We start from the raw sequence: 13119 nt of genomic DNA on the forward strand, positions 1-13119 counted from the left end.
GCGCTGGCTCACCCACAGCTGAGCCGCCTCTCGAGGGCCACGAGCGGCCTCGGTGGCGGCCACCTCCCTGAGATGTCATCATCTGAGTCCTGCGGCGATGGTCCCCGCCTGCCGTCTGCCCAGTTCGTCCCTGTTCCTCAGCCTCGACTTGGCTCTGACCTTCCCCTCAGAAAGGGCATCTATAAAGGCAGCCCCCAGACCCTCTGTACTTAAAAGTGGAAGAAGGTGGTTGCATGAGACAAAAGCGATTAAAGTAGCAGCCCAGAAGGGAGGCCTCCCCGTGCGAAGCTGTGATCTCTCAGATCTCACCCTGCCTGGCTGCAGCGCACCCGTCATCCCCAGGCCCTCTGTGCGAGGCGGCTTTCTGGCTCTGATGGAAGATGGGGGCTTCATCTCCATTGATGAGACTTTGCTGTTCTGCTGCGATTCTATTTCAGGAGAAGCCTCCCCTGTAGCAGGCACTCGTGTCTCAGAGCGGAGCCAGGCCTTTTCTCCCGAAAGGAGTATTATGCTAATCACTCCTTGCAAACAGGCAGACTTTGTAGGAGGTTTGCCTGGTTTTAGATGAAGCCTACGCCTTTGAAGCAAAGAGCCACCGTAGCTAAAAATATCATTTCCCGGCTGTTGATCCTCTCATTTGTAAGATGCTTGTTTCCATTGTCAGATCTCCCCTGCTCTGTCTCTGAGATCTCCATGAGGGAGTCCAAGATGATCCCCAGATGTGTAGGTTTCTAAATGATTTCTGTATTGTTTAAAAAGAAATTTTAATCCACGTAAGATAAAAATTGAAATAACGCAGAAGAATGTACTGCAAAATGTAGAAGACCTTCCCCACCCCTTCCTCCCCCAGACGTAGCCTCTACTTTCAGTTTCATGTATCTTCTTCCAAAACTTGTCTTTGCATTTATAAATGTATAAGTCTGTTTGGTTGTGGTTAAGGCTGAGGTTTTCCGGCAGAGGATTCCAGACTCAGAATTGTTCCGCAGCTTGCTCTGTTTTCACTCACTCACACGTCACCCGTCGTTCGGCAGGCGAATCTCCGTCAGGATCCCAAGCTCTTTGGGACGCTGCCCTCTAACCTCTAGGCCGAAGCAGAACGGCTCAGGGTCACTCTCCCTTATCAAGGCCTCCACATCAGCGTTAAACTCCATCGCCCGTTTTCTGTGTGCGGCGTCCAGACTCTGCTGCAGGGGCAGTGGGTGGTGTGGTGATGGGGTGCTGGTGTTTCCCCGGCAGGCCCCTTGCCTGGCACAGCTCTGCTGGAGGTCAGAGGGCGGCCTGTTCTGTAACCAAGACCTGGGACTCCTCAGGCACCTGCAGGACACTGTCACATCTGGAGCCCTTTTTCATTCTCGTGCGTTTAATCCGATAAAGATTTCCCGGGCTGGAAAGGGACATTCGGATGAAAAGCCTATTTCATGCGTCTTAAGTTTCCCTGAAAATGACTGATCACAAAAGGAGTTTTTTCAGCCTCCTGACAGGATGGAGGAGGGTACCAGTAAGAGAAACCCCCCTTCCGTTTGGCCACGAAGAATTAAAGGAGTCCCCTCCACACTCTCTTTGTCCATCCCTTCTGCTGTTGACCCTTCCGTCCTCCCAGCCCTTTCACTCTGATCTCTTCACATTGTCCAAGAGACTCAGCAGTGAGGCTGCTGTGATATTTGCTCTTTGTTACCAGCAGTAGGTATTAGTGTTTCACTTCCCGTTCTGTTTTCTGACGTTTATCTCAGTGCCCTTTAAGTGGGCACTTGTAAAGAGCTACAGAAAACAATGTCAGTTCATAAAATTCCATAAAACTCCCAGACTAAAGATTTGAAGGCCAGAAAGGCACTAATCAGTCTAGCTCCTTAATCGGAGACTGTTATCTCCTGTGGAAGCCAAATGTAGCCAGGAAGGCGGGAGAGGCACATGCCAGAGGGTGCTAGAGCTGAGCTTCCTCCCCCAGGGCCTCTGAGGCTGGGAGAGGAGACGCCGCGGAGGAGAGGGTGGTGGTGCAGTCCTGGGCAGGCGGAAGTCCGGAGAATTCATCTGTTCCACCCTTTGGACAGCTCGAGTCCGGGCTGTGCACAAAGGGCTTAGGACCCTAAGGTGGAGACGAGGCAGAAATGCAGGGAAAAACAGGACCCCGGCTCTGGGGAGGTGAGCGTGTGGTTGGGAGAAGGAAAGCAACAGGCCCTTCACCAGAGCTCTGAGGCAGAGCCCAGGCTCTGCAGCCCTTTGCGGCTGCTGGTGAAACCTCCCCATTTCCACACGGAGAGTGGCATCGCTGGGCTTGCAGGAGTGGCAGTTTGGGGACAGTGGTTCTCGGTCCTGACTGTGAAGCCTGTTAGGAATACAAATCGCCCCCTTTCTGGAGTATCCCAAACGGTCTTCGGGTAACTCCAGTGTAAGCCAGGTTCAGGGGTCTCTCAGTAAGGGGCTCTTTCTGGCGTGGAGGGCTCTCCTGGTTCTGGAGGGTCATTGTGAGACCTTCTGGGTGGGCAGGTACACTGGTGGAGCAAGAGATGGGCACTGAGACTGCCACCAGAGCAAAATGGCAGCCCCTAGTGGGCGCTCTTCAAGGCACAGTAGATCCCTTGGGGGAGTCATCACTGGAATGTGAGATAGACGGGCATCTCTGTGATCACCCGGCAGGACCCACACCACGAGGACAGCCCGTCTGCGTGAAGAATTTGAGGAGGGGGACATTCTGGCTTTGGTGCAGTGACCACGTGACCACTGGGCTTCTGGGCCCAGGTCGCGTGCATGGCTTTAAGGGTAGAGGGGCAGAGTTATGGGAGCTCAGGCCTCGGAGTCTGGGCTCAACTCTGACTAAGGTAGAAGGGAGGAGGTGCTCACCATCTGTAAGCGTTTGTGGTCGTATAAGCAGCAGCAGGGAGTGATCCCTTGGCCTGGAACGAAGGACTAGTTTGGGAATAATGGGATGAAGTAAAGGAAATTGTGAACAAGCAGCTTGGTAACAGGAAGACCGTTGGGGCAATCCGCAGAGCCCTTCCCAGGGACGAGGGGGCAGCCCCAGCCGGGCTCCCCGGGCTCCCGGCACTTCGGTTACTTGCCTGCCTCATTTCTCAGAAGGTCACCCCCTTAATTTGAAGGGGGAAATGTCAGAGATTTAGGGGCGCCCTTCCCTTACCTGTCCCAAGACAGACCCTCTACCTCAAGGGACCCTGATTATGGTCACATGTCATGGGGTGAAGAGGTGTCTGTGCCCTGGGCATTCGTCACAGGGAGCTGGAGCCCTCAGGTGGAAAGAGGGGCTGGCCCGGGAGGGAGAGGTCTGTCCTTCTGCGGGTGACACACCGTGTGGGACTGTCTGGCAGTATGAAACTTGAACTCTGGGTCAGGGACTTGACTCCACCACTGCCCTGGCTGTGTGGCTTGGATTTCTTCCTCTGTCCCATGAGCGCTTGATCTCTGAGGGCCTCCATGAGCCTGGCTGGAAGCTGGCAGGGGCGTAGGTGGCAGGCAGGTCTGGGGCCAGGAAACAGTTTACCAGGCTGGCTGTGCGTTGGCGTCGAGGCAGCTCGAAGCCTCTTCCCAGGCCGGGCCACCTCCGTGGGAGCCTGAGTGTATCCTGGGGAGGAAATCCCTCCTGGAAGGCCAGGAGCTCAGAAGACTTCAAAGGGGAGAGAAGTTCCATCCGGTTCTCTAAGGGTCCACCCAGGGCACTCCCAGGCGTGCGGGGCTCAGGGTGCTGTCTCCCTGGCCGTCTCAGCCTGGATTCAGAGCGCCGGGAGTCGTTGTTCTAAAACCCCCACCTCGCCCTGGAGCTCAGGCAGCAGCAGGCCTGGGAACCGGCTGATGGAGTCATCCCCACGGGTGACTCGCCCCCCGCAGGCTCCCAGACTCTGCCTCCTGTCTTACCCCTTGGAGACAGGCCACCACTGCAGCAGAGCAGCCCAAGTATAGGTGCAGATCACCACTGTCCCGACCAGGTGCGGCCAAGTGTGGTCAGTGCCTTCCACCCCCAGAGGTAGCCCCAGGGTGAGGGTGGGGTAGAAGGAGCTGGATTGCAGATAAACTGCCCCAGAGCCACAGGAAGGTCCTGGAGAAACTTGGGCTCTGGTCCATCAGAAGGCCTAGTGATATCTGTAGCCAAGGTGCCCTCCTTCTCCCCAAAAAACCATCCGTCTTCCAGGAAAAGCACTTCCAAGCCCCTGTGCAAGCTGGGCCCTGGATACCGCGAGCTGGGTGTATGGCGAGGCAGCAGCTAAGAGCTGGGGTGCCCAGGTGGGCGGACCAGATGGGGACCTTGGCAAGGCTCTGGGCTTTGCCCTCATCCTCTGTAAAAGAGGACGGCTAAAATGACGCCTGTCCCGTGTTAAAGGGATTTAAGGTACAGGACGTGCCTAATATGGAGAAAACGCTCACAGATGTCAGTTATGTGGGCCAACGCTGAGGAAATGGTGATTCAGCTTGAAGGGAGTCCCTGTGACCGGAGAGGCAAGAGCCCAGCCTCTCTCAAGGGCTTGTTGGAGTTGATGTCATGGAGACAACAGGATTTCCTTTGGTGGCCCACCGCTTTGTTTTCATTTGCCCTGAGGGCTCGAAAGATGAAATACTCTGAAGCCGTGGGCTTCGCTACCCAGGGTTTGAGGCTTGGAGGCCTGGAGAGATGTCCCCCAGGGGTCTTCCCAGAGCCTCCAGCATGGGTCCCACCCCTGCCATCTGACCTGCCCCCAGCCATGCTCAGGGCAAGCTCCATGTGGGACAGGCCCGGAGGGGGCCGGAGAGGCACCTGTGAGTGGACAGTGGGGCCAGGCTTGACCAGGTTGCTTAAGAACACATGGGAAATGAGGCCCAGTGGGTCAGCCGGGCATGCGCAGAAGCTGGCTCCTGTCCTGGGGAGTGGGCAGGAAGGGCCACCGGACCACCCTGGGCAGTGGAGGAAGCCTTGATCCCTAGAGCAAACCCCAAGCCTGGAGAGAGGGGCTGTCTCGCACAGGGTGGCTAAGGCCCCAGCTGCCTCTACAAGACCATTTGGTTTTCCAGGCCGCTGCTGCCCAAAGGAGGCCTCCCCTGAAGGTCTCCGGATGAGCCCAGGTCAGGTGTCTGTGGTCCCCCAGAGTCTGGCCGTGCCGCTCTTGAACAATCAGACGGAGAGCTAAGTGGACAAGAGACCCTTTGCTTCGTCTTCTGCCTCTTCCCCATCATGCTGCGGCCCTCGCTCCATCCCCTTTGCACCAGTTCCCAGCAAGACCCAGAAAAACAAGTCCTCATGCCCCCTCCTCCCACCCCTACCCCCCGAAAAAAAAAAAAAAACTTATATAAGTGTATCAGACACATCGACTGCATTAAACACGATGAATTTTTTAGGCATGAGTTAGCAGGGTTACCATGGCTGCCTCTGCCCTGAGGGGCACACTGCCGAGGATTGATTGAAATAAATAAAACAGATTTACAATTTTCATACTTGGGAAGCAGAGAGCTGGAAAGGAAGAGAAGCAAGGGAGCTGTGGGGGGAGGATACAGTGAAACTCTGGAGCTTTCTGAACTTCCGGAGGGGAGGCCACTTCCTCCTCCCCTATTCTCATGTTATAGGACACGAAAGCTGCTCTCTCTTTAAATTTCTAAAGGATCCCAGCTGTTGGGCAGGGACAAGGCAGGGAGGGCCCTTTCCGGTGGGAATGGCTCTGGGCCCCTGTGTTCTCTGTACTTGACATTAGGCTGCACTTCAGAGTTATGGCTGTGAGGCTCCAGGTGTCTCCCAGGAAAGCCTGTGTCCCATTGGCCTTGGTCCGCTGAGGGGACGTGGACACCAGCTAGCGGCCAAAGGAGAGAGGAAGTGAGGGCCTGGCCCTCCATGCACAGTGTTGGCCTGGTCAGGACACGCGTGGCGGGGGATGAAGACGAAGGAAGGAGACTCAGGCTAGAGGGAGAAGGTGGGCCCTCTGGGGAAATGATCCGGCCCTGCTGTCCAGGATGCCTAGACGAGAGGCGCCTGAAGTGTGGTGTGCACCTTTTCTCACCTGCCGTGCATGCAGCCCAGGCAGGGGGAGGGCAGGGCCCAGAGCCACTGGGCAGGTCTTGGCTTCCACACTGAGACTTGGCCTTGCCCAACCTGGTACAGGTCCCTAGAAAAGAAGCGGCGTGTGGTCCCTTTCCCACACCACGACAGAGCAGAGGACAGCACCAGGCTCCCTGGTGGCCCGGTGGGGCTGGCCTCTGCCCGTGCCTTCACCAGTGAGGCAGCTTCCTCCCACCCAGCCTGGACCACATGGCCTCAGGGCACGACTGGCCTCTCCAAGCCTCCTGCAAGGCAGCTGATGTCTTCCTCCCACCCGCTCTGGCCCACATGTCACCTGAAGCAGGGGCCGTGGGTGGGTACCAGGCTGGGGACAGGAGAGCACCTCCCACCATGGCCACCACCGAGGCCAGTGGGTCTGGTGGATGCTTGGCCAGTGTTTGTGGTTAAAGGGACAGTGACATGAAGCTCACAGCAGCCCAGCAAGTGTGGTGTGGCCACCTTCAGGCAGGCACTGCCCCAGAGTGCCTTCCTCGGCCCCAGCAAGTGTCTTGGCCTTTTGAGGCTGCCCCAAAGAAGGCCTCTCTGTGCATTAGGGAAAGTGGCAGTGCCCCTCTTGCGTCCCGGGGGCTTCAGAGCTGACCGAAGGCAGATTGCTCCTCTGAGAGCTCCTGGTATGTGACAGAGGGACCAAAGAGAGCTGTTCCCTCCCCAGTATGAACCCAGACCCAGAGCATGGGAACAGCTGTCCAGGCAGCACCGGGTGGCTGGAGGAGAGTGAGCCAGAGCCCCATCCGCGGGGCCTCACGGCCACACACCACAGGCCACCTTGAGGCCCACGCACGTGGACCCCGGCCCTAAGGTGGGCCTCCAGGTTGTGCCCCCCCAGACCCCATCCAAGTTCACGCCCACCCCACCTCTGCCTTGTCCCCAAGTATTTTCCAAGCCATTGTCTCATGATGAATAGCACTTTAATATGGGTATTAAAAAATATGGGCAAATGTTTAATGCTTGCAAGCTGTGTTTCATTATTGATGCTCTGCTTGAGAGCCCAGCAGGCAGCTCAAGCCGGGCGGGGGCTCAACAGAGAAGTGATGACGCAGCAGCCCTGCAAGGCAGCCATCTGCCAGGCCCCCCCGGGCGGGGACAGCCCCCGTGCCCGCTCACGACAGGCACCTAGGAGGCAAAGTGGGGAAAGGAACTTGGCCTCTGGGTCTGCATCCACCCTTTCTTGTCCCCCGGGCAGCTGTGTGACTAGGCCTCTCTGCCTGAGGGTATAGGCTTGTATGAGGACTCAGGATGCCGCGGGAGGAGCCCGGGGCCGGGCGCAGGGAGACTGAGGCCGCCTGTGTGGGTCGTGTCACAAACTCAGGGCTGAGTGAAAAGTGGGCCCCTTTCCTTCCTCCCCCACCTTCCTGATGCAGGAGGAAGAATCCTGCTCAGGTGTCCAGAGCTCGCAAGGTACAGCCCAGCCCACCGACGCAGACTCGCCTTCCCCTAAAATGCCCAGATGGTGCCCTGAGCCCGGTGAGCACGTGCAGCCTCTGACCTTTCCATCACCCCCGAACTGCCCCAAGTGGACTCATGTAACACCCTCTGCACGGTGCCCGGCGTGTGCTTAGGGCTCCCCGGGAGCTAATACTTTATTATTCCTGCCTCCTGGAAGCCTCATGACCCAGCAGTCTGGAGGCATCTTCCTTTTCTGCAGTCTACAGTGACCTTGGGATGAGACAGCAAAGACCGGGTGAGGTGACAGGTGACCCCCACCGCCACTCCCCTCCACTTCCTGCCCCTGCCGGTCTGCAGGGCTGGAGCCCCCTTCGATGGAGCCCTATGAGCTGCTGCCGCAGGCTTCCAGGCTCTGTCCAGTGGCCTCCTGGGGCAGGAGAGACAACCCCCCTGAAGCAGGTGTAGCTGCGGACATCCAGAGCCCAGCGGGCGGGGCATGAAGGCTAGATGCCGCTTGTGCCGCCGCTGCCGCTCCTCCATGGTCCCTCTTCCCGGCTCCTCCCGGCCCTCCCCTCCTTTTCCCTCCCCTCCCGTGGTGGTTTAATTAGTGGTGCTCAGGGGGAGACCCCTTGGTGTGATGTGTTGTGGCTGACCCTTCAGGCTGTCCTGGCGGCTTGGGCGTCTCCTGAGGTCTCCCTGGACTGGGCAGCCAGGTCCTGGGTGATAGGCTGAAAATGTACTGTCAGGGCAGCTGCTCTCTGCATACCAGGCTGGCACAGCATGCCGGGGCATGCCCAGGAGCAGCTAAGGGATGTGCTGGAATGGGGCAGAGGAACGTCTCCGGGGCTGTTCATGAAACCTTGGGTGGAGATCAGCGCAGCTCCTCCATGCGGTAATGTGCAAAAGTGATTCTTGGTATGAGGGACATGAGGGTCACAGGCAAGGCCCTGCCCTTTGCAGCTCATGTTATGGTGGGAGAGACAGCAGGGGACCCAGTAAACGAGTCCATCAACCAGATGACTCAGGTGATGAGAAACGCTTAGAAAGAAACAGGACTTCCCTTAGAAAGGGCTGGTGGCAGAGGGGTGCGCATGGGACAGAGGCTTCCCCTGAGGCTGGTGTTGGAGCTGAGATCTCCATGGCTGGAGGGAGCCAGTTGTGCGCTGGTCCCCGGGAGGAGCTGCCCAGGCCAGGGCAGAGGTCAGGAACAGAAGAAACACAGGAGAGGCCTGCACGTCGTGGGTAAAGGAGGACTCATAAGAGCTGAGGTTGTGAGGAGCTGACCAGAAAGTGTGAGGGCCTGGAGGCTGTGGTCAGGAGCTGGGTTTATTTAGATCCAGCAGAAAGCCGCTGAGGAGGGCCATGCTCTGATTAGGACTTTTAAAGAAGCGCCCCAGTTGGTGCATGGAGGGTGAATGGTGGGGTGAGAGGAGACACAGGGAGACCCAATTAGAAGCTGGCTTGGAATTGACCAGGCAAGAGAGGGCTGACCCTTGGCCCAGGGCAGGGTAGCTGAGACGGGCCAGGAGCCAGGTGTGCCCTGCAGGCAGAGCCCCTGGGCTTGTTGGTACACTGGACAGAGGGGCCCAGAGGATCAAGGAGGACTCCTTGGTTTGGGCTGGAGCAGCTGGGTGGGCAGTGATGCCACTTCCTGAGGCCGCAGGGCACCGATGCCCCCCTGAAGGCTGGGGGACCAGAGTCTAAGGGGAAACCAAGAGGTGTGCTTTGGCCCCGCCGAGTCTGAAGTGCCTGTTGGGCAGCCATGCGGGGCATCCACCAGGCAGGCGGTGTCCATCCGGAGCTCAGTGGGGGCTCAAGAGGCACGTGTGGGAGCCGCTGATCTAGAGATGGCTTTGAAGATTTCCGTGGGACCGGACATGACCACCAAGAGGTGCAGACCAGGGAGAGAGCAGAGGAGGAGAGCGCCGTGGTGGCAAGAGTATTTCCGGAATACTCTGCATCCCTGACCTTCTGTAGCTCCCCAGTGTTTCCGGGTTCTTAGGGACACCAGGAGGCCTTGGCGCCCGCCTCTGCTCATCGCCACCCCCTTGCCTATCCCTCCGCACCCTCCTCAGCCGTCCTCACGTGAGAGCACCACCCCCGCCCTTCAGCTGCTGCAGGTCCCCTCAGGCCTGTGGTCCCTGGAGAGCGCGGCCTGGCAGCAGCCTCAGCTGTTGGCCCCGTCATGGAGACGGCAGCAGCTGCAGGCGACGGGCATTTGTGACCATTTGTCAGAACACTCCCCTTCCTCCCCGGCCTGCCCTCCTGAAACATTTCTATCCCACAGCCCTGGAGATGGGGTCGTCTCGGGGTGGGAGGACCACGAGGGGACAGGAAGTGCTGCCTAGGCTCCGTTGAAGGGCCAGGCGTCCTCCTGGGAGCTGGCCCTTGTCCCCCACCCATGGTACCAACAAGGTACCCAACCAGGGGTCCCATTTGCCACATACTGTGCACCCACAGGAGCTGCCACTAGTCTTGATGACCGCCCTCTGAGTAGCCCCCATGGTGCAGGTAGATGTCACCCCCATTCGGAGGTGGAGAAATTGTCACACAGACACACTGGGCCACACAGCTGGGCAGGGGCACCGGGCTCCAGGGCCCGGGCCCCTCCTCCACCCACACCAGGTGAGCAGGGGGGCTCCGCCTGCCCTCCCGCAACTGTGGCAGGGCTTTCCCCACACCACCCGCCGGCCCCGTCCCCCCAGCAGCTTTGTTTCCATTTCTCTGGTGGTTTCTTGCCCAAGCCTGCCGGTTCCAGCTGGGCCTAGGCTGGAGACGCCTGCCTGCTGTTTGCGCCTCGTGGTTTGGCCTCTCTGTTACCAAATGCTCCGGGATTTTTTGGAGCCGGGTGTGGGGAAGAAGCTTCTCCAGTCTGGCCCCAAGGCGTGGCTGGCGTTTGGAAGGAAACGGGAAGCCAGACCGTGATAACGCCGAGTTTAGTGTGAGCTCAGTGACCTGGGGTGGACATACTTCAGGCTCGTGGGCTCCAAATGGGGCTCATTTTGTCCAGCACCTGAGACCTTGAGGCCTCAGACCCGTCGTCCCCACAAGCCTGAGGCCTGGTCTGTGGATGCTTCCCTGGAGCAGAGACCAGGAGGAGATGGGGACGGGGTGCCTTGCTGACACCGGTCCCCAACAGGCAGGGCTCGGGGGCCACACCCCACCCTCCTTCCCAGCCACTTGCCAGCTCCTTGGTTTGCTCTTCTTAGTTTCAAGAGCCTTGGGATCCTTAAACTCCCAGCAGGAAGGCCTGCTCATCCCCTCAAGGCCAGGCCTCTGTGGGCAAGCGGCCACCTAGGGAGGTCAGCAGGCTTCCCTGAGGCGCGTCCTTGATACCTGCCTGTCACTGTGGACGTCACCTTGTCCCAGGGACCCTGGGAAAACTGCTTTCCTCCTCCATTCTCTGGGTTCCCTGTTTTCCCTTTTATAAAATGGAGTCTCCTTTTCACAAAGCCCAAGCCTTATCCCCCCCAAGACTCTTATTAGAGGAGAGATAGTGGGAAGAAGTGGCCCTAAGTCATCCCGTGACCTTGGCCAGGTCACCTGGCCTCCCCACCAGAGTTTCATTATCGAACAGCGAAGGTAGAACTCAGGGTTGCCTTAGGGCTTGTTCGCCCCACGAGCACCTACCGAGCCCCTGCTACGTGCAGGCACCACTCCAGGCGTGGGTGGCACCATGAAGAGCCCACACAAGCTCCTGACCCCGGGCTCTCACGGGGGAGGGCGGGGGGACACCATCCGCGGATGAGCAGAGTGCGGATTTGTCACGTGAAGATAATCTCTAGCCAGAAAAGTAAAGCCGGGAAGGGACACAGAGCGCCTTGGCACATGGGGAGGCGTTGCTATGCTATGTGGGAGATCAGAAAGGTACCTCAGGGCTCCTGGGGCCACACTGGCAGCCAGAGGCCCCGCTGCTTCTCTCGGGATCCCACTTCCTGGCCTGGGGTGGGCCGGGGGATAGATGGAGCCCGTGGGGCTCTGGAGTTGCTGAGAGGCGTGGAGCCAGGTCCGCTGTGAGCAGCCCCCTTGGCCCTCCGCAGGCCCCAGAGCCGGGGTCCCACACCAAGCCCAGGAAAGAGCAGGTTTCCTCAGGAGGGGGCTCGGAGCTGCGGCCCAGAGGCCTCCAGAGCCTCCACTCGGCCCGTTTTCCAGGCAGCTCTGCCTCCTGCTGAACGCGGAGAACATCTTCCACTCGATGGCGGACATCCTGCTCCAGGAGGAAGACCTCAAGTTCGCCTCGACCATGGTCCACACCCTCAACACCATCCTGCTGACCTCCACTGAGCTCTTCCAGCTGCGAAACCAGCTGAAGGACCTGAAGACCCCGGTACTGCCCGCCCACGGGCTCCAGCCTGGTGCTATCTATGTGCCCACGGGCGCGGCCATGCCAGCCCAGCCCTCGTTACCCGGAGGTTGGCGAGGAGGAGACAAGAATGTGACCTGAGGTCTCCCTGGTCCGCCGTCAAATAGGGGTCCCCCTGGGTTGGCTGCGTGTAGGTGCCAGCCATGGGAGGGAGTCACAGCGGGTTTCCTTGGAGCTACCCGCTCTGCCCACAGAAGACTCCAGACCCCACTCCAGGTCCACGTGCCCTCCCTGACACCCTGCACCCCACCAGCACTGCCCCCTCGCACACAGGGTAGGTTGGGTTCTGAGCCCGCCTTGCAGGACCCGCAGAGTCAGACCTGCCGGGCCGTGTCACCCAGTCAGGGTCAGGCCTCTGGATTGCAACCCCACTGGGGATCCGGGGTCGTTGCTCTCCTCACCCTCCTCCTTGGCCAGGACCCCGCTCTCCCACAGAGGGACACATCTGTCTTACAGGATGCCCCGTGTAAGCCAGGGTGTGTCACAGTGCTGCCTGGCCCAGGCTTTCGGTGAGGACCCACCAGGGCTGGTCAGAGAGAGCAGGGAGGCGCTCACCATTCTACCGAACTGCTCTGGGGGACACGGGTCAAAGGCCTCGCTCGGCCCAGAGGAGGGGGGCTGAGCTGCAGAGGGCCCCCAAGGGTAGCCGCCATCCCGGACGTGCCGGCAGCTCCAGCACGTTTCATCTGGGCTGTGGTCACCACCTTCCCATCTCAGACCCAGCCTCGGCCCTCTCTCAGGGAGTCTCCAAGACATCCAAGCCTGTGCCTGAGGGCATCTGGGGCTGAGCCACTGGGAATGACCCAGGCCACACCCCTGCCTTCTTCCTGTGGTTCCTTCCAGACATTCGCAGAGGCCTAAAGAATGTTCCTCGGGGCAGGGGCTCTCGAGTGTGGGCTCAGCTCCTGGGCTGGTTCCCGAGTGTAAGGTGGGCTGCAGAGGAGGGAAGAGATGGCATTTGAGGACGGCGGGAGGGCACTGCCGGGGAGAGCCTGGGCCCTGAGGACGCTTCCTCCCCGCCCCCCTCCGGTCACACCGCCTCCCAGCCCCACAGGCTCGGGACCATGGGCTGTGGAGAGGACGATTACTGTTGTTTGCCGAGGGCAGAAATACCAGCACAAAGGACAGGCTCACTCCCAAGCAGCAGGCCCTCACAGCCATCACCATGTGGCTTTGTGGGACGGAGAGTAATGACAGGGTCTGAGGAGGAGCTGTCAGCGTTTCCTTTGTGACAGCCCTTCCCAGCTGGGCTCCCTGGCGCTCTGAGAGGGGCCCTGAGTCTGGGCCGCGCACCCGCGGGGAAGGAGCAGGGGCTCGATTAACTGCTTACACCTCTCCCCCC

General features: G+C 59.4%; 1 protein-coding gene across 1 annotated transcript in view; it reads left to right on the plus strand.

Annotated features, from left to right (window-relative positions):
- VAC14 (VAC14 component of PIKFYVE complex) overlaps positions 1-13119 on the plus strand; it is a 98766-nt gene that overhangs the window by 75849 nt on the left and 9798 nt on the right. The window contains exon 15 of the mRNA XM_030863391.3: positions 11567-11741. Within this exon, the coding sequence (XP_030719251.1) occupies positions 11567-11741 (175 nt within the window). The remainder of the gene's footprint in view (positions 1-11566; positions 11742-13119) is intronic.

Source organism: Globicephala melas, chromosome 19, assembly GCF_963455315.2.
Source record: "Globicephala melas chromosome 19, mGloMel1.2, whole genome shotgun sequence".
NCBI lineage: Eukaryota > Metazoa > Chordata > Mammalia > Artiodactyla > Delphinidae > Globicephala > Globicephala melas.